This window comes from Strix aluco, chromosome 5 (assembly GCF_031877795.1).
Source record: "Strix aluco isolate bStrAlu1 chromosome 5, bStrAlu1.hap1, whole genome shotgun sequence".
NCBI lineage: Eukaryota > Metazoa > Chordata > Aves > Strigiformes > Strigidae > Strix > Strix aluco.
The window spans coordinates 13,367,490-13,392,383 of NC_133935.1; the positions used below are offsets into that span (position 1 = coordinate 13,367,490).

The following is a 24,894-nucleotide window of genomic DNA, read 5'->3' on the forward strand; positions in this document are numbered from 1 at the left end:
GCCAGCGGGGTCTGTTTGCACACCAGCACTATGAAGGCTCACCTTCGTTTGCAATATATCTAAGAAAAGCAGCAGTTCTTGTTTCACAAAACACCACAGACCCTGTGAAATCCCTCAAGCTCTATTGCTGTGGAAGCTGAGCCAGGTCTGTGGGCAAAGGACATGGCATCTGACATTGTTCAGGGAAGCACTAGCGTGAGGCAAAATTCAAACATCTTTGGTCTGGGTGGTTTGAGCCTGTTTGTGTTTAAATTGGTTCACTCACAAGCAGTTCTGCTCTCCCCTGGAGGTGAGGTTTGAAAACTGCAAACGGAGGCATTGCAGCCGGGCTGATCGGAAGGAAAGGGACATTTACCAAAAAAATAATAATTCTTAGCAGCAGAGGCCCACGGCTCTGTTTGATATAATCATGCTTAAAAACAGCTACAGCAAAGGGCTCTGACTCATAATCCACACCGAATTAGTCTTTGACCAACAATGATATTACCTTTCGCAGCCATCCCTCTTCTGACCATGTCTGCCCCCGCATCAAGGATGGCAGGACCCCAATCTTAAACACTTAAATAGCAAAGAAGTTCATCTCTGTCCTAAACAAATTTCCAGTCTAAATAGAAGAGACACTCAGTGTAATGTTTAATATTACTCTTATGTAAGATATAAGAAGGAAAAGCACAAGCTAGCCATGAGGTATTTAAAAGCTCAGGTGCTTAAACCACTGTTGACTATCGGTCTGTTAGCAGGACAGGCACTGTCAAAACCAGCCCTAGAGGAAGGGTGGCTGTCTGATAAAGAGTCAGGATGGAGGTTTGACTACGTGTCAAACAGCAGTTTCTGTGGCACAGACACAGCTTTACATGAAATTTCATCTCTCACCTGACTGAAGCATTTTACAGTGACACATGAATTTCCTTTGTCAAAAACGCCACTGTTGCCTTGTCTCATTCATTAGTGTTTCGCTTAGGATGATAATGTATAAATCCCAGCACAAAGAACTTAGCACGTTCTGCTCTCCCCAGCTGCTGAAGGAGATGGTCTTTATCTCCCCCGTCCAGCTTGTGTACCAGCACATCCCCAGTGAGCTCTTATTACTGCCTGTCACTCACACTCTGTGTACCGGTGCCACGGCTGGCCCACCAGCCTTCAGGTCTGGGCATCTGCTTGGGCCAGAGTTATAGGGAGTGTTTTTCACAAAGAAATTAAAGTTTGTATTTCTGCAGCTGCCCGGGGATCTGGGGCATTAGTGCATGTGTAGGGGGGCACCTCATCGACAGCAAGAACCTGCCAAGGAAGTGGATAAGGGTTCCGTTTATTTTATGGGGAGAAAAAGAATCTCAGGGTTGGGGATGCTCATGATTTGCTGCAGTCCTGCTGCCTCTGAAGTGCTGTGTCCATGGTGCAGGCAGTGTGATGAGCAGGAGCGACAGCCTTCCTCCTCCTGCCATCTCAGCTCCGTGTCTTAGCCAGACTAACAGAGGCTACATTTCCAAGTGCAAGCTCAGTCTGTGCATCACTTCCACGCATGACTCTTTCACTATGATGGCCAACAGTTGTGCAATTTGCAAGGATGATCCTTTGTGTTCTGATTGCCAGTTCATGAGGAAAAGTTACCAAACAGTCATGAGGTAGTAACTGTACGCAGTTTTTATCAGTAACACTCCTGGTGAGAGGCCAGATTAACTACAAGTGGGAACTTCCTTGCTTGGCTGAATACAAACACACAGGACCTGTATAATGGCCATAAAAATTCCTCTAGGTGGTATAAAATGGCACTTTTTGTGTCTGTAATGAATAGCACTAGGGAGGCTGATAAACCTGTGCCATACAAGACATCCTGCAGAAGCACAGGAGGGTGACTGACTGAGGACCGTACTGTGCATCCTCTAATGTTGTGCATGGCAGTCGTCATTTGTTGTCGTGGGTTTAGCCCATCCTCCAACGAAGGGGCAGGATGGGGGAAGGCTTTTATAAAAGAAGTTTCATTCTCGTGATATGCTTTATTCTCTATTGTTGTTACTCATTCTTCTTTATCGTTCATTTGTTATGGGGCAAATACCCTCAGAAAGGTGGAGTGCAAATATATTGGGCACTGTTCGAATACAAAGAGTAAGCAACACTCATTGCATTGAAGAGCTTGGGATCAAAACAGCCAAGACAAAGCGTGAAAGCACGGGGAGTATTTGAAATCCATAGTTATTTCCTTCCCTTTTGTACTTAGCAAATGCAGCTTCAGTCTGGCCGCACAGATTTTCCCACCCACCTCTCTTAACAATCTTATATTTCAAGAGAGCTGAAATTATCATGTTCTTGCTAGCAAAGAAAGGCCTTTCATGTCATTTTCTAACCACAGTCATTTGAAATGAGCCACACAGCTTGGTTCAGAGCACAGTGGCTCTGATGGATCCTTTTTTCCCCGATCCCACAATGTACTAGTCATGTTGACATGTCACACAGGGAACAACTGCGCTCTTGCCAGACACCTTCATGTTGCTAGATAACCTAAGTGACATGGTAAAACATGAAAAGGAGGGAGGGAGACCTTGCCATTTACCCTGCTCTGTGCTTTGAAGTAGCATAGGACATCTCTGAAGACAGCTCCAGAGCCTGGGATCTCACAAGGCTTTTGCAAAAGTCTAGAGCACTGATTGTAGAGTAACAGGGTGCTGGTGAGAGGCGAGAAGGCTGTTTTTATTTAAATAGGCATGGTACCTACTGCAGCAGCTTGCTGGTCCTCCCTGGTACCCTGTGGCACTGTCATAATATGCGTACTTGTGAATAACCTGGGCCATCTGGCAGCTATATATAGCATTAGGGAAGGCACCCAGAGTTCCCATATTCCCTGACCTTTACAACAGAGACTATCTACAAGTGGCACTCCAAAACACATTGGAGAAAAGACAGTCCAAATAGACAAAGCAGTGATCAGAAGAAGGAACAGAGAGAGGGCTGTGATGGTGGTCTCACAGCAGGTCCATGATAGAGATTTGCCTGCAGATTTCAAGACCTGTGTGATGTTCCTACTAAGTAAAGGAGGTGGGTATGGTGGAAAGTCCACGCATTTTTTGTGTTGTATATATGTTCCTACAAATGCCTCTAGTTTCTGAGCCTAATTTCAGGCAAATTCACCACATAATCTTACCTGTGTCTTCAGAGTGGGGAGTGTAAAATTCATTTCTTCAATGCAGCTGCAACTAAAAAGAGCAAAGCAGCAGAGAAACAACAGGAAAAGTGTTGTAGAAGAAAAGCAGGAGCAGTGGCAGGAAGGAGTGGAAAGAGGCAAGGGCACCAGAGGAAAGGATCTTGACACTAAAATCAGTCTGGCAGTGACTGCTTTGGAGGATTGTGCTATCTTAGGGATGGGACGAGGAAGAGTAGGCGATTCCTCACCAGCAGCAACTGGTGAACAGAGGCAGGACGTGCTGACAGGTAGCACACGTAGCACGCTACTGATTTGTGCATGAACAGTGGGATGACACATGGGACTGACCATGCATGTTACTGTAGCACGTGTCCTGTAGGTTGCCTTCTGTGCGCAGGGCTCTCCAGGCAATTCAGAGAGGTCCACAGAGGGAGGAATTAGAGGGTTAAAAATAAACTACCAGCTTTATGTTGACTTTAGTAGTTACCTCTTGAGACAGGCACATAGCATCTGTAGCTATCCATTATTTGGTGTGTGGGTGGCAATTGTGACATTTCAGGAGCTCAGAGTTTAGCTTTGATGAAGCTGGGAGCCAAAGATCAAAATTAGACTCATCTGGGTGGGCTAAGGTTCAGCCTCATCTGATACATGTGTCTTTCTGTAACACTTACCACCTGACAGAGTTATGAAGCCTGTCCTTGCAGTGTTCATAAGAAGAAATGAAATATTGCTGAAGAGATGGAAAACAAGAACAGGATATTTTGAAGAATTCCCAACACTGCAGAGGGCATCTAGATTGGGACTGGAGTCACGATGAGGGTAGAATCTGAATTTTGTGAGGGATTTTAAGATTTTGACAGTGGTATTTAAAAGGGGGGTGTATAATGAAAGATTTTCGATTTTGATATAAGAAAAGTCTGAAAAAATCTCCTGAGTCATTTCAAATGTATGTTTCAACAGAGCCAGAGTATGTCAAGTGTTCTGTAGTCTTTTCTTCTATAAAATCCATCACTGAAAAATTGAAATGAAACAAAATATTCAAGCTTTTTTTCCCCCCCAAAAAATATTGACACATGATAATTCACTCTGTATTTGTCTAAAGTAAAATTCCAGAAAAATCAATGGTTTCATGAAATATTCTGGTTCCCAAAGGAGTCCTCGCAATGAAAAAACTGTTCCTGTTGAAGTTTCTCCATACAGCTCTGTTCAGCATCAGATCAATATTCAAGGCTCTGGTGGCACTCAGTTCTTTCCCCGTGGAGCTGCTAGACTAAGCCAATTTCTAAACGAACATCTTCCCTTAGGTATTTTCTTAATGCTTGCACCAGCTCTTCTCAGGCAATTTGGAAAGTGGTATGTCTATCACTCTTCTAACTTCTCTTTGTTTTTTTCCTCCCTCCTTCTCCCCTTCCCGCTCTCCTCCAGGAACCTTCTGCATCATTTCACTGTGCACGTGCGTGGCTGGAATCAACTTTGAGCTCTCCCGCTACCCTCGCTACCTGTATGGACTTCCTGACGACATCAGCCATGGCTATGGCTGGTCCATGTTCTGTGCGTGGGGGGGCCTGGGCCTCACTCTTATCTCTGGCTTCTTCTGCACTCTGGCCCCTTCTGTCCAACCTGTCCCCAGGACCAACTGCCCCAAATCTAGACCTGAGAATGGGACAGTGTGCTAAAACAAATAGCAAACAAATACACACACACACATACATATATATATATATATGTCTATGTATACCTATACATGCATATATATGTATATATAATTATATATATATATATATAATCTGAAATTAATGCCAGTGCCAAGGTAGAGCTGAGTCCAACACGGCACTCACATCTCCACCGGACTCTGTGTTGCTTCGTTCTTTCTCACAGCGATGGGAAAGCTTTTCTCTCACATGGCTCTTCCATCCAACTCTTAACTTCAGCATCATACCTTAGAGGTCGAATGAACATACAGTTGCACCTACCTACTGCCATTTGGGAAGGGGAACAGGGGGTCCGTGTGGGGGATCTGGAACCAGAATCTGTGCAGGACATGGAGGGTGGGGTGAGGGGGACAAAAAGTCTGTCCATTGCAGCAAGAAGGGAAAATGCAAACAGCAAGAAAAGGAACAAATCAAGCATTTGAGCCACCTCTACAACGTACCTCCTCAAGGCCATTATCAGAAACCCATCCACTTTCTTTTTCTTTCTTAAAACAAAATGACAGAAGTCTGCCCTGTCATTGGTTTTGGGGTTTTTTTTTGGTTTTTTTCTTAAAACACAGAAAACAAAATGGACAGAACGTGTGGGGAAAAACAGAAAAGCATTTTCTTTTTGCCTGCCAAACTTTAGAGAGAAGCAAACAAGTGAAAATAATAATAATAATAAACAGATCTAACAAAACTAGAAAACAACAAAAAAACTCCATGAGGACATCTCAGCGGACTTTCCAACAATGCGGTTTTAATCTTCCAGCTGCCTTACATCCAGGCTTACAACTGAGGCTGAACTGCTAACGTAAATGCAGCAGAAGGCCTTTTGAAAATGCTGTGATACATGTGTGTATAACTTTTTCTTCCCTCTTCTTTTATTTATTTTTTTTTAAGAAAAAGAAAAATTTAAAACATTGCAATGTGATTGTCCACTAAACCATCCATGCTGTGTTTGTGGCCCAAGACCGAGGCACCGCAACTGCAGAAACATGAGGAAAGCCGTCAGGTCTGAGACAGCGTGTCTCCTCTGGTGGATTTCAGGATGTTTTTTTATTTTCACAGAGCATCTGAGAGTTCAGGATGCTGGATCCAAGGGAAGACCGACCAGGGAGAAGGGAGGTGGGGGGAGCCCTGGCAGTTGTTCTTCCCAGGTATTTGCTGGAGCGGGATTTCATCGAGTTTCCATTTTGGATGTTTAAGATGACTGGGCAAAAGCCATTGCTGAGGAGAAAAGGGGAGCTAAGTTTTGTAAGGGAGAAGTAAGAGACGCCTCTTGTTGTGTTCATGTATGCCAAATAAGACCTTCCCACATCTTGTCTTTGGAAACTGCCCCAGTTCACTGGACATCTCCACTCTCCATCTGGGAGAACTGTGTACAGATGGAAGCAAAAGGGTCAGATGCAGAGAACGGAGATCCATTTCCCATGAGCTCAAGCGTTGTATGATATAATTGTGAATCTGCAAATGGGACTCTCTCCTTTTTGGTCTTTCTCTTTTTCCTGCTACTCTTCTTCCCGTTGTCTCCTTTTTCCTTCACTCTGCTCTTCCCATCATTCAGGTCACATGTCCCAGAAGAGCTAAATGAACGGTGAAGTCTGGAGAGGCAAGTGAATGCCATTAGGGGAAGCAAAGCATTTCGGCTGTGAGGGCAGTGGATCCCTGCAGGGGAACAGTGGCTGAGGGGAAGGTGGGGTAGGAGGGCCAAGCGTGTAACCAAATGGAGTCTGAAGAGGCGATGACTGAATGGCCATATGCAGGAGTGAGGGTACCACTGACAAATGTACAGGCAAAGGGAGACAGGGCAAAGAAAAAAGGCCTCCCCAAAACCAACCAACCCACCCCAACATGCTCTTAATTCAGGGATAGTACCAGCAATCCTTTCTTACAAGATAGCTGCATGCCATCAGTCCTCATTCGTCAATAAAAATCATCCTTTGCATCTATAAAAGCTCACCAGGAGAAGGAGGCAACCTGTTGAAACTGTGCCTACTGCACAGAAATGAAGGCATTAATTTCCAGGTCATGCCATTTACACAGCTGTCAAGAAACAGTATTTTGCTCAGTTAAAAAAATCCAACCACAAATAATTCTTATGCAATGCAATTGCATAGCCAGCGATTCCCCTTTCAGCCCTGCTTCCTCTCGTCGTTACACCTTGTGTGATGATGTTGCTTCATTAACAGTGCCCAAAGAAATTGAGTTTTTGGAGGGCATTTTGGAGTAGGGTAGATCTGGGTTTCTTTCATTCTTGCTCAACTACCTAGCTTTTGCTTTCTCTGGTCTACAAATTCCCCAAACATGCCAATGCCAGCTGCCAAGTCAGTGTGTTGCCACTGAAGTGCCATCCCTGGCAGCTGAAGTTTTGTCATTTCATTCTTCATTAGATCTGACTGGAGAAAGTATTTATTGATTCATGTTGAAAATGGCTTTTGAAGAAACATCCTTTTTAAGTAGATTGGTTTATTTCTTTTTTCTGGCAAGGTTTTTAAACAGAGTGGTTTTGAAAAGCTTTGAAACCATTTGACTGTGCAAGTGTCTGCTAGGTAAGGAGGCTGATGAACTACTGTTGGAGTGAAGAAGGAAATTAAAAACAGCTCTTGGAAAGCTAAATGAAAACTGAAAGCAGAAAATCAATAACTGAAAATGAAAAGAGACCTATAAAGAAATTTGTGAAATTTTTCAAAATATGAACAATTTTGAGAGAAAACAACTTCTCATTATGAGATTGATGCTTTATAAAAATGGTAATTGTTTCATTAAAGCAGCTTTGAACGCAAACTTTCTTCTTCCTCTGCAGTGCTGAGTGCAACAGGGAAGGTGTTTCATGTGAATAGAGATACCTGGAGTGACCCAGGTAAACTAAAGGGCGCAGAGGTATCTAGCTGGGGTCCAGTGTCAGGCCCTGTGGTGTGGAAGGCAGTACGACAGCTCCTGTGGTGTTGTACAGTCTTGTGTGGTCTGTGACTGGTCACAGGGTGTATTCTTTTACAGATACAGTTTTGAAAGAGGTAGAGGCAGTAAGATTTAAAGAAATGGAAATAATTTTGCTCTTTCATGGATTCTCAAAGCTTTCTTTCTGCAGCTGGCATGAAAATAGTTCTGCTTTGATGAAGTATTCTCTGACAGTGTTGGTTTACAAGCTGTATATGAGCCTGTGTGTTTGTCTGTGTGTGGCGATGGTGGCAGAGGGTTACAATTATTTTTATTTACAACAGAAAAATGTTAACCCTGGATCTTTAGGCCAGTTCTGTGATTTTCCACTCACTATAGCATAGGGTCTCTAAGACCTGTGTGGCTATGAAGCATCTTAAAAACTATGGGAGTAAGCATCTGAAGCAGCAGATGATCATATAACCTTAATCTCAAACTGGATCCCCAAAGGGAGCATTCATCCAAACACCAGTTCTCTCATCTTTGGCTCAAATAAGAGCAAAACCCCCTTGGGATATTGTGAATTTCCCTCCAAGATACCCTTGAAGGGGGCTCACAGCCCCACCACACTTTCTGTTGGCTCAGACTCATCTTTAGAGAGCGGCTGACTCAACATACATCCAAATCCAAATTTGCAATGGTTAGTGTCTCTGTCTATCCTGAGCTAAAGCACACTCCCATCTAGTCTGAGTTTCTGTGGTTTTGGGAGGCTTTGAAATATCTTTCTGAACAGAGATTCAAGCTTTTTGTCTAGTGTGTGGTTTTCTAGTTGGAGGAGTAGTTAATTATAAATCTGTTAGCTGTGATCCCAGCAGTAAGGGGCTTGACCCCATCCCTCAGCTCTGCTCTGGCGAAGCACCTAAGCATGTGCTTTACTTGGAGCATGTGACTAATCCCCTTAAATTTGGTAAACTATTCATGTGCTTGAAGTTAAGAATGTGCTTTCCTGGATGATGTTCAGTTTCCTGCAGATTCCAGCCCCTGCTCTTCTTTTCCTATCCCCTCCTTGTAGATAAAGTGACACTGTTGTCCTAGCCTGGTGTACCAGCGGGTGTTTGGTCTCCCTTTCCATGAGATGGTAACGTGGAGTCTGTAGCTGGCAGGCTTTTTCCTGCACGTGGCCTTTCACGTTGCATTGCTGTGACAACGCATCTCTTTGCTCCAGAGATCACAGAGGAACTTGACTGCAGTGAACACAGGTGTCATCAAATGCCAGTCTTAGGGACGCAGGATGAATTGGCTCAACCCACTGCAATCTGGGGGCTGAGGTTTTGTGTATAGTGACTCTCAGTTATTGTCCAGTGAAGTTGTCCTGTGATTGCAGCAAGTTTGCTACAGGGGGTTCTGATGTCCACCCCTGCCAGGGGCACTGTATATGTGAGGGGGCTACATGGCAGGAGCCCATGTGCTCTGTATCTTATGTACTGTATAGGACACCTTCTTCTTCAAGCTAAAGCTGTTTGTGTGTTAAAATTCCTGACTCGTATTGGCCACGTGTATATAGCATCTCTCCCTCTCCCTCTCTGCAAACATACAGCTGATCTTCCCTGATCTAAACAGTACAGTCCCTCCAGTTAAATTTCTAGTTGGGCTTTTTTTTTCCTTTCATTCTACCCCAGGGACAGTCACAAGTGGATCACAAACCACCAGTGACCAGAGCAATTTCTTTGAAATATTTCTTTTGAAAAATTGCCATTACTTTTTTTAATGTTATTCCAGCTGCAGTAACAAATGAAAGGAAAAAAACCCAAAACCCTCAGAGTCCTCTAAACAAAGAATCCCAGGAGAGAATTGTGAGAGTGCAGATATTCTGCTTTCCTGTAGATGCAAGTGTCATTTGGGACCACTTTTAGCTATGGCACGTTAGCTGTGCAGTTCATTGGATGGTGAATAAAATAACGGTTGGTGAGGGAGAGGATTGATATGCAGGGTGTATCTCCGATTCCCAAGCCTTCTTGGAAGACTGTGTGCCCATGGCTGTCCATTTACCCACCATGCAGCACCTCCGAATCAGGCTCATCCCTGGAGCCCCACTGATAAGCAGAGCTCAGAAGAAAATCACTGTAATCTGTCCTTAATTCTTGAGTGCCAAGCTAACTGCCAGCAGTGAAACAGAGAGGAAATAATATGTTACCAATATAGCTTAAATAAAGACATACATTATTCGGGCTCTTTCCTCTGTGTGTCTCTACATAGGCCTAGAAGGGCTAAAGGAGTGCTCAGGCACATTCACGCAAACCAATACTGCATTTCCTTGGCCCCAGGTTTTGCAGTCTTTCATGGTCCATACTGCTGTGCTCATCCAGCCAGCAAGGGAAGACTCAAGGTGAAAAACTGAGACAGCTCTGAACGATTGCCAGGCACCACTAAGAGACAAAGGGTAAAAGAGTGTGCATGAAGCACAAATGGCACGTAAAGATTAGTGATGGATGGTTTTCCAAGGTCAAGAACTGAGTTTCGAAAAAACCTAAAGTTTGATTGCAAACTCCAGGACAGATCCACAAGATCTTGATACTGCCAGTCTAAGCTGAAAACTCATAAAAACAGGGCTTAGTGCAAATCTTATAGCCCCACTGTTTCTAGTTATAGCCAGGAATATAATGCATCTGTTCCATAGTCTGTTGAAGTCCACAGAAAGCTTCCCCTTGGCTCCAGTGAGTTTTGAATCAGGTACCTTAGAAAATATTTTAGTGCTGTCTTGGTTAACACTGAAAATGAAATGCGTGCTTACACACTCACAATATCTAATCTTTGGCTTTAGAAAGAAACAGTCATCAGACGTTACCTTTTTTTCCCCCCCCTTAATTTAGGGTTTCCATCCTGTCTGCCCCACTAATACCCCAATCCTACAGACTTCTTCAGAGCCATAGTTAGAGATTGCAACATTTTTTTTAAAACAAATGACCTATTGCTGGTTCCAGGGGGCTCTGACAAGCACCCTGTTGACATCAGTGGGAGAACTGGAGCCTGATACAATGCTGTCAATTTAATTGCAACGTGCCTTGCACGTGTTTAGGATTTAACTTAGAGAAAGAGCCTAGACAACTGCCTCAATATAGGCCACAAGAGGGAAATGAAATGCTGGTCACCTCTACTAAAGCACTCCAGAATCACAGATCAGTTGTCCTTCCTTGCTCAGGGAAGACTTGCAATGAAAATAATGGAGGCTCAGATAGGTTATCTCCAGGGGAAGGTGAGGGAGTGGAAAAAAGGGAACCTAACAGCAGTTCCTATAGGTCAAAATTGGCAGGCATTGGTAGAATTATGTGAGGACGATCCAATGTTGCCAGCAGCAGCAGGAACTGTCAGTCCCTTCTAGGACTGCATTTTTATATTTTTCCTTTGCTGATTAACACTCATGCAGAGTGGCAGAAAGCAACTTCAAAAGTTTTCTTGCTTAGGGTGTATACACACAGACACCCTCACTCCCCTTCTTCCTTAGACACACACACATGCATATCCCACACGACGTGGGTGCTAGTAACCTGTAAATATGTGTACTATAGAGAGAGAAAATACATGGCAAAATGCAGCATAATACTTTGTTTTCTATTCTTTTATACTTAACTCAGGAGTTGCAATGCAATTCGGATGCCATCTGCGTCTGTGTTAGGTTGTGCGTGCAGATCACATGGAAACTATCTGCTGAAGAGATGTGGGGAAGTACAATACAACTGGGACTAATTGGGTATTTGCCATCAAAATGTATTTGGATATTTGAGAAGGAATTGCCAGTGTTGTTCTGATCCCAGAGATGCAGGGAAAGGAAGCAGCTGAGACACAAATATGTGTTTCTTTCTGCCTATTTTGCCTTTGAAGAGATACATTCAGCAGAAAGGGAGGCAGTGAACAGCTCAGGGCAGAAACATTCTGAAACACTGCAGCAAGGCTCTCCAGAGCTGACCACCAGTGCTCTTCAATACAGGGTTTCTACAAAGCTACTTCTGATCCAATCAGCCCTGAGCTAGCCATCCTACCTCCAAAAACGCAATTTTGTCCACAAGTCCTTACTACCTTCCAGCGCCACAGACCCTGCTAGTAACCATGTGTGTGCAGTACATATGGGTGTCACTTACTGTGTGCATAAGGCTAAGGGAAAAAATCTGAAGTCCCATCAGAAGGACAGCCATGGTATTCACAAGATTGGTTCTTGCAACCCGCTGTTGCAAGATGCTTCTCTGACGCAGATGGCCTCAGTCACAATTGCGCCATATCACCTCCAAATCAGAAAAGTTTATGATCCCCTAGTGTAAAAATCTCTCTGTGCTGAGAGGCAGCGCCATGGCAGGACACCACCTGCGTCTTATTTCTGACCTCTGCAGAGGGCTTGTGCGGGCTGTCGGTGGCACGCAGACCACAGTTAATGCTGCTTGGCACAGCATGGAGCTTCACTCCCCGTGGCTCTGAGCCTTACCTGTGGCAGCAGGGCACGGGAATATCTCTGTAAAGGTAATTCCTTCTAGCGGCCTTGTTATTTTGCCAGCTGGTCAGAAATACCCAAACAGTAACAGCGATTCTGCAGTGGATGAGATAAAGAGTCAAGTTTTCAAAAAGCTGCATGACCTGCGGGTTTTACCCCAGTTTCTAAGTGATCTAGATACCAAGGAGCACAAATCAGATACGGCTCAGTCTCCCGGGGCCAGCTACACAAAAGGGCCTCAGCATCCAATTCGTCCTTAGGTAGTGAATAGGAGGAAAAGACTAAATGCCTTTGGTGCCTACATATTTTTTAAAAAAACATATACGCTCCTAATTTGCTTAAGTTCTTGTGACATTTTATCTCAAGAATAGCTTCCATCTGACTGTAGAGCATAAGGCTGTATTGTTTTATGAAGGGTTATTCATTAACAATATAGATCATAAGAAAAAGGTTTGAGTAATCAGAAGAATAAAAGTGCAGCCTTAGTCTATTCAGTTAGAGTGTACTGAATTATTTATAACTCCTGGGCACCAACAATAATCACAGACATCTAATTTAAACTGTTACTATTTTTACTCAGCAATTTCCATCACTTAGAGTGTTTATATTCATGTATTTGTTGTTTGATCTTTTGCAGGACAAAATTTCCCCTGCTTACACAGAAAAGCATATTTGGGGACTTCTGAAGATATTTTTCTGCAATAATTTTAATTATTTTAAAGCATTTTGAGGCCTAGTATGACACACGTTACAACTTTCAAGCCTGTAAACTGTACCTAAAATGGGCTTGAACTTTCAATTCTTTCTCAAGTAAAATTCCTTTTGATTACAGATCATTGAAATCAATGGGAAATTTGCTTCATTAGCAACTGTAAGACTGGGTCCTACTTATGTGTGTATGTGCTGAGGGGAATTCGATAAGGGGACTGTACTTGTATGTCAGCCCACTTAAGGATCTTTTGCATAGACACAGGAACAGTCACTGCTAAGTCACTCCAACTTTATTCCAATCTCTTTTTGTAAAAAACAACCATTATACTTGTGTGTGGCTGGAATAACACAGTGGTAAATCTAGCCCATAAACTGACACACATAGACGTGTATATATGTATATATATGTATATATATTTGTAAATTTATGAAAAATGTCCATAGCTTCATGATTGCCTGAAATAACCTGAGGTTGATGTACAGAATTTCAGGCAAAGACTGTTTCTTTTTCACAATCCTCATGTATCTCAGATTTAAATCAAAACAAATTAAAAAGTACTATTTCCCAGGAAAATCCTCATTCTGCCATTGCACCAGTTGAGGAGGGGTACCACACCAAGGTCAGCGACACGCACATCCACACACGTATATCCAGTCATAGGTACTGGATCTCAAGGGCTTTTTTAAGGAAAAGAAATGGACTGAAAAAGCCATGGCAGAATTTCTGTTCCACATTAGCTCTCTCAGTAGACTCATTTATCCTTTATCGAGAGGCCCTTTGTATGGACGTTGTTCTTCTACACTAGGTATGCATTTGTGAGGAACACCTTTGTGGATGAAGTCAAGCTACGCAAAGGCCTGGATTTTCTGACCTGCATTCATCCCCATTAACCTTAGGCACTTAACCGAGCTCTTTGTATTAACAGGCTCATCTCCCTTGGTTTCTTGTATAGTTAATGAACAGAGACAGTTGCTTCTAGATGGTGAGCCAGTAAAACTGGCATCTAAGTCAGCTTTTGGAGCTCCCTCTTGCTCCACAGAATGACAACTCACCTAACTTGAGTGGTGTCAAGATCTTAAAAGATCTTAAACCCCGGTGAGATGAATCAGGAACGTAGTGCAGAAGAGCATCCATACGGAGATCAGCCATGGCCCTTTGCATCAGGTGCATGGTCTGGCTCACCGTGCAAAACACAAGTGTTAATTGTGGAAGACTGTTGGAGCAAAAGAAGATGTTCACAGCAGCCTTCCCCTCCCAAATTGCAACATGACTGCAAAGGATAGGGCTTGCCCCACCCCCTGGAAATTGCATTTGAGGTGAGTTCCTCGTGGTGGTCTCCAGGCACAGGTGGTCCCAGTGCTGGAGGTCAGAGATCTTTGGTCTGAACTCTTCACCTTTCTCTGCCAGTCCTGGGCACTGCTGAAGCAGTTCAAAGAGTGAATTTATATCCTGGAATTTGAATGGCTGAAACTGTTACTTTCTTGCTTCATCCTCAAACGGGCCTGAAAAAAGTCATCTAGCTGGTAGTGATAATCAAAAAATTGTCCTCCAAGGTTCAGTTTGGGTAGGTTTGGTTTTTTTTTAATGTTAATAACTGCTTTACAAACAGTTTACATCATGGAGATTAAAGAGATTAACATCCCTTATTGTTGGGATTATAGTTGTCCTCAAAAAAACTGAACTGAGGACTCAACAAGAGAATGAACTGTGACTGTATTATTCAGAAACCTGCTCTGACAAGGCTGAACATACATCTCCATCTCATGATAAGAGTCTCTCAGAGCCAAAATTTGGAATTGCATATTGATAGCGAGTCTGTCTGGAAGGACTAGCAATTTAATCCAGTATAAGAACTTCAGAGCTCTTGTATATTCCCATATTTCACCTGAATAAAACAAACACAGTCAGAGGAGTGGGAGAATTAAACTGATTTCTGAAAACTCCAGGGCTAAGTGAACTCGGATGTTGTGCCAACGTATGGTCACTAGTATTTATTTCTACAGCTAAATTTAAGTCAGTGACTTGACAGTCCTCACCCATCTCTCAGAACAACTTTACTTTTAAAAAGGTTGTTAAGGTTATGACAAGAGGGACTTCAGCTGGCCTGCAGGGACCTGTAAAGTACAGATTCAATACTGTGTGCCAGTAATTAGGGAAAGACTTTAGCTAGAAAGTGGAAGATAAAGCTGGGTTCCAGGGATCGAAAGTTCTTTTTCAGCATGGGGTACCTTGACCGACCTGTACTGTTTCATCCTGACATTCTTCTCCTGTTCTCCCTTTCCCTTTTTTGAGGAGTCAGATATGTATGTCTCTCTCCCTCTCTTCCTTTTCCTTCCTCTGTGTGACAATATAGAGATGCTTCCTGTAAAGACATTTTTCTCTAAATTCCATTCCATACCAACTCTTGCATATGTGACTGTTTTGTTACTTGAGATGTCTGTGAAAAAGAAATAAAGGCTTTAAGAGTGAACTCTGGAGATGAGGAGGAGCTTGAGAATAAATCAAATTTAAGGATGCAGCACCATTTTCTGCAAGACTTTTCAGAATGTTCTTAAATTCTCATCATCGCCCTCCTGCCCTCCCTCTCTGTGAGAGGGATGGGGAGGGTCCTGGGATGTGGGACTCTCAAAGGTTGCTCTTTTATCTGTCAGCTCACTGTGTGCCACAAGGGTTTTGCAGACTTTTCAGAGTTTTACTGCCGAACGAAACCTCCTTTTAAAAGGTGATAAAGTCACCTGGGAGGAGGCTCTAAAGGGTGACTCTGTCCCAGTTTATCTTTCTTTCCCATTCTTTACAACAGCCCTGCGTGTCCAGCCATGCACACTCTCCTCCCTCCTGGGCTGACTTTGCCAAGGGTGTCGCTTGCCAAGAGGGGCCTACTTGGCCCCCTCATCCCCATGCAGCACTTGGGTTATCTTCTTGGATAATTTTCCACTTTCTCTTAAAAAAACCCTGTATCACCTCCTAATGAAAGCCATAGCCACTCCTGTGACCCCGCAGCAGGGCGCACATGCATAGCCCCCTGTGGGACAGCAGAAACAATCCTAGGGGTTAGGCAGGAGGACGGGTGGAACTCACATGGCCATCTCACATCAGAGAGCTAAAGCATCACCTTGCCTTGCAAGCTCCCACCGTGCTGCTCATGAACCACTCGGCCAGTTCAGAATGAGGGTCTGACTCCTCGCTGTCTCACATTTGTGCCACCACGCACCCCTATGGCAAATACGTGCAGGGATGGCAAAACACACCTGTGTGAAGGCACTAGTGTTTTGCACAAGGGTTAGTGAGAAATCAGACTCACTGGACTCTCCTCCATCCACAGTAGGTGCATCTCATGCAGGTATTTGCTCTTTGGGGGTTTCTTCTGCCACAAGTAATATTTGTCCTAGCCATGAGCTACCACACGGGCTAAAAGTTTTTGGAGGGTTTCCCTTCCTTGACTCTCTCATTGGTCCTTTTTCCTTAAGGAAAAGCATCTTTTCGCTCAGAAGCAGTGAAACAACTCCCATAACCATCCTTTGGTGATGACAAAGGTTGCCATCACCACTGTCTGTAACTGACAGTTTGGGAGGCTTAGGATAATAATTCACTTAAATGCCTGCAAATTGAAGTATGTCAGCACTTTTCTAGGACATTCCCAAGTAAATTAATATGACTCGCACAAGGCATTTGTCATGTGGATGCATCTTGGCCAAGATGTTTGTATTTCCTCTAAGTGCAGTACACACGTATCAAAGCTGGATTAGAAAAGACCTAGAATGCCACAATACTTGGGCATATTCAGAAAAATGCATTGATACGTTGCATTTATCTGGCATATTTTCTCTTCAGAAAATTTTACAAGTATGAGTCACATCAGACCTGTCTGAGACAGGTAGGTGTTACAGCCATTTCAGAGATGGGAAGCCAAAAGCCTGGGAAAAGACCTGATGTTTAGTGATTTGATGCCTCCTCGCAACTGCTACTAGCTGCAAGGGGAGCCTCTGTTTTCAGCACGTTTGAAAATCCAGACTGTAGCTGGTTTATCCAAATCTGCAGTGGCTGTAAATGTGAAAGCCAGGATTAGGACACCCAGGGTCCTGACTTCATCAGAGCACTGCTACAGAGCTTTGATCCCACAAAGCATGTAAGCACTTGCCTAATTTCAAGCATGAATTTCCCATTAATGATGCTATTGCCATGCTTAAAGCTAGGCACATGCCTAATTGCTTTGCTAGATTGGAAAGTATATTAAAATATATTAAACATTAGCATATTTTGAAAATCTAAAAATTTGTCAATTTCTGATTATGTTTTGGGCATTGTCAAGAATATCTGAACTGTGTATGCAGCCACTCAACCAAGTGGAACACTTTTTAGCCAATCTGCTCAGAGTTCAATGAGTTTTGGGCAGTAACATCCAGTTGTCAGAAGTAATCCAGGGTGGCACATCCTGCAAGGTTTGGACTTCTGTGCTTCTGCGAGAGGCAAAGTGGCTCCTGTGGCCATCGGTGCTAACAATAAATCAACAACTGACTATTGCGTTAGATCGTTCTGGTAAGATGTGAGTGTGGTGGCTAATTTCACAAGTAATGTGACATGTTATCAAGTGTATTGTATTTTTCCATTTCTTCCTGTAATCTGTTGCAGAAGAGGTGAACAGAAGTTGTTTAAACACAAAACAAACCCAAACTTCTTGTTCCATTAATCCAAGGTGCTAATCTGCAGACACATGGGTGTTTGTGTACATGCATCAGTGTTTGCAGGACCATGGCCCTGAAGAATCATTTTAGTGGCAGGGTTGAGATCAGGGAACTAACAGGGGGAATGAACAAACCCCTGTAACTTTGAAAGACAAAAGCTGCAGAAAGCATCACAGGACTTTGACGAAAAACTGGCTACATCTTACAATTTTCCTTCTGTTTTGATTTTGTTTGGTTTTGGTTTTATCCAGATTGGCACAGAATACTGTATTTCCATTGATTAAAATCTTGTCTGGTAACTAAATAAACAACTTGTTCATGGAAAATTAAAAAATAAATAAGTAAACTGTCAGTTGTGGAATGTAAACTGATTAAACAAATAAAAAAAAATCATGTTGTGTGTTTTAAGCGGCTGTGTCTGCTTATGTCAGGAGCAGGACTGGAACAGCTCTCACCATCCCCATCCCCACCTGAAGGATGAAGGACAAAGAGCAGAACTGGAAGGTGGGTGTCCTCTGAGTTATGGGGTTCTGGAAATGCTCTTTTAAAACCACAGAAATACTGTACGAAACATTACAAACACAGCCAGTATCTCAACCTGACTTTTCTGCCTGTCATAGAAGGGATTGATTCCTACTGGAGCCTTGGGAACTGCACGTACTCTTAACACCATTAATCCCTTTTTGGAGCCACTTAACATGTAGAAGCTCGTGATTTGACTGCAATGGATAGAGATGTCACAGTAGTTTAGCCCCCACCTTCCCCCAGTAAATAAACAAACAAAACCAAATATGAAATACAGCCTTTCAGGTTTTCAGTGCTCAGCTGTAACGGCTTTGGGAAACCTGGCAGGCACAACGCTGCACTGATATTAGTGCTTCCTCACCACACTTGTAACCTCAGGCCAACAATAACAAATCAGACATATATTTTCTGTACAGCTTTGAGTGTAGAGTCTAGAGTCAGGCTGCAGGTGTCCCAGGTTGAACACCAAAGGTCAGGGTATTCATAACAAATGTAAAGGTATAAAAACTACCCCAAATATATAAAAATAAATTAAGAGGAATGGACAAAAGTGCTTTCAACTGTCCTAGCAGAGGAAAAGCAAAAGAGTAGACCAAAGGGAAAAACACAACTTCTTAATTTTTTAATCAATGAGTTTTGAATTAATTAACCTAGAACCAAACTATCAAAAAAAATGCAGTCAAGGTATTTTTAAAACATTTGTTGGGTATAGTGTTAAATATTGAAATTGTCTGTGTTGGCTGTTTTTACCTGATTTAGCAGTTGTACCTATCAAGACCTGACAGTCAAATATAAGGAGGCATCTAAAACATCCTGCCAGGTGGCACATTTTTCTAGCTGATGGTTCTTCCCAAGCTGACTGGTTTTTAGCAACAGACTTTGGGTTGTAGCAACAACAATCTCCTGCAGTTCTCAGAATGGAGTCCTTCCTGCCCCCAAAGAGGTATTGTCTAAAATATCAGCTGCAGTAAGGAACCACACGAAGGGTCTGAATGGAGGAGCATAAAAGGGAATTCTCTGTCAAAAACCTCATCGGTACTAGCATAAATTCCTTGACCTCTTTCCTTGTCACTAACGGCTGAGGAAGTGAGAAATCTTGGTGATATACTAAACTCGGAGGATGTGCCTATTTTCGCCACACTTGGAGTGAAATTGCTTGCATCACCAATGCTTATGACCTGCCTGCTCCTGCGAACAAAGTCTGCAGGGCAAAGCAGAGAGCAGGAGGGGGAAAGAGCTGGGCGGGGGGTGCAGAAGGTGGGAACCCCCGCAAGGCAAATGAAGGGAGGAAAGGCTGTACAGTGGCATGTTCAGCACCATGAGGGATTAAAACCCTTTCAATTAAAAGTCTCCTCTTCTTGCCTACTCCTGCCCGTGCCGTCAGGCACAGCCACCCATCCAGCCATCTGCATCTGCTTCATGAAACCTCTCTGGTTTAGCGGGAAATGCCTGTGGTAGGGGCTGCTTGGGTCTTTGCCATCAGCAGAGGCAACGTGATTCATCGGTGCTAACAATGGAAGTCTGCAGAGCTCACTTTGTGGCAGGAGAAAAAGCAGGTGCCCTCTCTGGTGGCAGCAATGGCAGGGAAAGCCTCAGGAGCGTGGCCACCGTCGCAGAAGGCTCAGCTGCTCAGCACTTGTATGGGGAAGGGAGAAGAAGAACATGAACTGAAGGAGCCGGCTGCTTCTTGAAGGTTGAGCTAGAGACGCCGTCATGGAAGGGCCTGTCCTGCAGAAGGAGAGTGGCCCGACTTCAGGAAAGATTTGTGCGTAAAACGCCAGGTTTGCATTAGCCATGTGAAGGCTGAATTTTAACCCCCCAGTGCACTGTTGCTCCCTGCAGCGCCCAGGCCGCCCAGCCCCACTGCTGCAGACTCCATGGGGCTTTGCAGGCTGCCGTGCACTTCTCAGGGTCCGGCTGTCTGGCACAAGGGGAGACACCGGGCAGTGCCATAGCACCGTGCAGGAGTCTGCAATCCAGCTAGACAAAGCAGACAGCGAGCAAGAGCAGGGAAGACTCATTAACTGTAGTTCACCACAGAGCAAACAGTGAACAGAGGGATTTGAATAACGCAACATCACACAAGCCGCCTGTGGCAGAGCAGGGCTTGCTGTGCCCTTGTTAGGCTGTTTCAGTCGGGAAGGCAAGGGCTGAGGCTGCCTTACACAGACACTGCCTCCCTGCCGCGCCGGGCACCTGCAATCGGCAGCTCACGGTTTGGGAAGTGCAGCAGGAGTGCTCATCTCTCATGGCCTAACTCCCGCTTTGAATTAGCACCATCACCTTCAAAGATACTTCCATCTATTCAAGACTCCACCTGGTCATGAAGGGAAGTAACTACTGGCTTAGGAAGGAAAGTAGTGAATATTTTGAGAATTAGGTATAGGAGAGAGAAATCTATCCATTTGCTTCCTCTGCAACACAGTGGGGCCTCAGCAGGTCGGAGGGAGAGGGTGCAACAACTCCAGTTTTTCAGAGCAGTGAAATCTCTTGCTCTGCCCCTGAGCTGCACCCCAAAGCACAGCTTCCCCTTTGCTTTGGGGTATCTGCTAATGCTTTGTGCCCACACAGGAGCGAGGACCCTCTCACTGAAATGCAACCACTCTGTTTCAGAGGCAGGATAATCTCACAGTGACCTTTCTTGTCAGAAGCACATGATAACTGCAGCAGACTGGGGCTGCATGGGGTGAGGATGCTGGTAATGAAATGCTTTCATAGCTCGACACTCATTATTCCAATACATTATTGGGTTCTTCCCCAGGGGCCTTCTAAAGAGTCACGGCTGAGCTCTTTTCCTGCAGAGACCAAAACCAGACCACCTAACAAGCTACATTTACTAGAATTTTTGCTCCCGCCCTGCTCGGGGAGGGGGGGGGGGGGGGGGGGGGCGGGGCGGGCTGGGGGGGGAGTGTGGCCTTGTTCATTTGCATCAGACAGAAGTGGAAGAACTATGCCAGCTCAGCGATGATTTTATCAGCCTGCTAACCCACGCCAAACAAAGCAGCCAGCCTATCTCCAGCCAGCAGTGGCAGAGGCTGCTGCCACCCCAGAGCTCACCACGCAGGACCTGTGCTTGCCCCAGGGTCCCCAGTGTGGCTCAGCAACTCTCTCTCTGCTACCCTGCATCTGCTGTTGATTTGCAAAGGTCAACCACTGACCACTTCTTTGTAAGAAACTGCACTTTCCCTTTGACTGCTTAATTCCCTGCGATTTCTTCCCGTCCTCAGATAAACCGTTGGTTTTCTCAGTTCTGAAATTCAAAGTGGCCATCACCAGGGGCGAGACCTCACCTGGAGCTGGCTGCTCAGAGTGAAACCTGCTTTGGCCGTGATAGCAAAGCTCTCTGACAGAGCCCAGCTCTTTACCAGGAAATGAGCTGGTGGCCTAAGGGCATGCCCAGCAGCTCAAGAGCTGTACTGCCAGCAGATACACTCAGTGAGAGGTCACAAGGTCTAAGCTTTGGGCCATCATCTCCCCCCACTCAACTCCCCTGAGACAACCTTTTCAGTCAAAGGTGGTGGTGGGTATTTCAGGAGGTATTAAACAGGAGAACTGGCGGCACTTGGGATCTTGCTTTGGCTTTTGCTAACTGTTCACAGCAATACTCAAAATGCATGCCAGGAACATAAAGGGAAAAATAAACCCTGCCATAAGGCACATGTGATTTGGAAACGCAGAGGCAGCCAAAGGGTGAGAGAAGGGAATAAAATGCACAGGCGAAATCTTCATAGCGACAGTCAGCACTTGGAGTTGGCCATATATATCTGAAACCACTATGCACAGAAAGCCACTTAGTACTTCAATGCCTTCTGATGGCTAAATAAACTTTAAGTGAGCACACATGCATGTACACATGCAGACACACACGCACCCTCAACTGGTAGGTAAAACACGAAACAAAACTGAATATCCATCTTCACAGCAAGGCAGATTTCCTCCTTTTCTGTTATGTTTTCTTACAAGCTTCCTGCAAACCTGTCAGAGAAAAGGAGGCTGAGTGAAACAAGTTGTTCTGTGCATTGAACAAAGCCTTGACTTTTCAGTTTCACATTTGGGGTGTCTCTGACAGGCTGCAGCTTCTGCTTCATTTAACCTAGCTCGTTCCTTTTGGGAATTATCTACCCACCATGTTTGTGGCAAGAAATACCATGTGCTGAGGTTTATAAGGAGCTTTCAAACAGAACGGGTGACTGCTGAGTTCTCCCTTCCTTCCCTTCTGTCAGATGGAGATTCATGCACTGCCTTGCACTTCTCGTCTCTTCCCAGCTACTGATGTTCAAAATTAGAAATCTAAAGATTTTTGAGACTTCTAATGCTCCATTGAATTTGTTTGCAAGTAGCCAGCAGATTCAAAGGTTGATGGGGACAGATGGGCAGACATGAAGTGACAGAATCTTCATTTCCTTAGGAAAGCGGGCTAAAAATATTAGGTTCAGAGTTCAGGTTTTTCCATGAGGATGCACAGTTTCCCAGGAGGCCCAGCCAAGTCGGTGGACACAGGTGGCAGCAGCATCTCTGTGTCCTGGGCGACACCTTTGCCCATCACAGCTGTCATTGCCATTCCTGCTAAAGGTGTGTCACGTCGGCTCTCCCTTTCAGCGGGGAGGCTCTGCGGTTGTTGAGATCTTTGCTCTGTGTAGGAGCCCTGAAAAAGGAGCCCACCAGGGAGGATGATACGGAAACCTTCATGGTCAGAGCAGAGATCCACATTGTCTGAGACAGGATCTGAATTCTCCCAAGCTAAACCTGGCAAGTTGAAACATATCTGCAGAGACAGGAGGATGCCCTGAGGGAAGCTGTGTCTCAGGATGGGCAGTCAGCCAGCCTTTCCTCCCTCCTCTAGCTGCAACAGCACCATCCTGAGCGGCCTTGCAGGAAACCTCGCAACCCACCTGCCTGCCTTGCTTTGCCCACCAGTAAGCAGGGATGGAGGCTCATATCTGCAAGAGGTTATTGTGAAGACTACTAAGGTAGTGCCACTACAAATGTTGCCAGGTGGCATCGTCCCAGTCTGTACAAAACAGCCCCAGAGCCGCCTTTGCGCCATTTTGCCAGTAACAACAAATTAATTTTCACCAGCCTGGTGACTTCTCTGCAGAGCTAGATCTGAGTCACACATTTATTAGTAACGTGCTCATCTATTCGCGAACACAGGGTGTGCTCTCGCAGCCCGGGGGCTCGCAGGACTCGATAATGGGGGTGCAGGAGATCATGCACCAGGTTCACTGCCCTGCGTGTGTGGGGAGAGGGGAAGAGGCAGAGGGGAGCAGTGCTCTACCCCCAGGCGGTGCTGAGGTGGCTGCCAGCACTTGGCTTCTGGGTGGTTTTCCCAACCAGCACTGTGGATGGCTCTTGATTGTCCTGCCAGACCTTTGATGACAAGTACTTAAATTGAGTGAGTTCATCCCATAAAATTTAAGGAAGAAGTGAGAGAACAGAAGAATGAAAAGCAATGTATTTTTCTTTTAGCATCTCTCTTTTTCTTATTTTCTCCTGAAGTGTCAGCACCTTAAAAGGCCTTTTACTGCCTCCTTGCTGCCTGCATTCAGTTACAAATAGTGCACGCTGTTGCAAACAGGCCAAGGTCTCAGCTAGCCAGCTTGACCCTCAAGGGTGCCATCTCTGTGCAGAGCCCTTCATCCTCCTTCCTCTCTCATTTCTCCGTTGCTGTCACATTCACTCCTGACAGCTCAGAAAACACTTGCCTTTTGCTTACAGAGATCAGAGGAGGTTGAGGGCAAACCCTATTCCCATGGTCTGCTGCTTAACTTCCATCCCACAAAGAGAATGGCCTGGAGAAACCATGTTACTGATTTCCAGTCTTTCACAGTTCATTTCCAAAGTTGTGAACCACACTGAGAGCTGTTGAGGTATCGCTCTGTCCCTGCTTCCCCCTGCAGCCCTGAGGAGGGTTGGCTAGAAAGGGATCTCCTACAAATTCTGCTTCCTGGGCAGCCCCTATTAAGCAGTGTGAGGGTGTTGGAGATCAGAAACTTCTCTCTCAGAAAAAGAAACATCATCTCCTCAGTAGCTCCAGACAGAGTAAGGGTACCCTGTCACCAGGCAGGAGGATGAAACAGGGTCCTGAGTAGGACCTGCAGCCAGGCAGAGCACTGGGCTGACAGACCATTCCTAACCATGTAGCAAATGCTAAACCAGGGGCACTCATTTGTTGTTTTTTTTCGAAGCTGATTGCATTTTTGCATCTCCAGACAGCATTGCAGCAGAACAAATGCTGGCAGCATGCAATGCAAGACATGAGTTATGGGTGAGCTGCACAGAGGAAAGCTTCAACCTCTTGTTCCTCCACATACACCGGAAGATGTGCATCACTTTTAACAGCGTAGTGGGAGCCCCTGTGGCCTAGGACACCCCTTGTTTCTCCAAAAACTGGCTGCATACATCATCTGTGATGTATTTCTCCACAGGAACATAGTCATAGGCAAGTGTAGCCCAGACAGGAGGGTCACACAACATGAATGGCAAACGGACAAGAGATTTACAGGTAGTTATACCAGCAGAGGCGGGATATTATTCACCAACTTCCCATTTTATTCTTTCTTTATGGATCCAGGAGAGTTCTGTATTTTTAAAAACCCTTATTTGTTATCCCTTTGCCCACTTTACTGAAAAATGTAGCTGGGTACCTCTATATTTCTATTATATTTGCAGTAGTAATACTGAATTATTGAGGTAAATGCAAAATTGTATATTAAAACAAAAGGGATTTCAATTATTTGGAGGAATACAAACTAGAAAGAGGCTGGGCCAGCACAAAAAGGCAATGA

At 44.7% G+C, this 24,894-nt stretch overlaps 1 protein-coding gene across 1 annotated transcript in view; it reads left to right on the plus strand.

Annotated features, from left to right (window-relative positions):
* TMEM178B (transmembrane protein 178B) overlaps positions 1-5,114 on the plus strand; it is a 226,950-nt gene extending 221,836 nt beyond the window's left edge. Inside the window, exon 4 of the mRNA XM_074825344.1 lies at positions 4,562-5,114. Coding sequence (XP_074681445.1) covers positions 4,562-4,812 — 251 coding nt within the window. The 3' untranslated portion in view covers positions 4,813-5,114. The remainder of the gene's footprint in view (positions 1-4,561) is intronic.
* Positions 5,115-24,894: the final 19,780 nt, after the last annotated feature.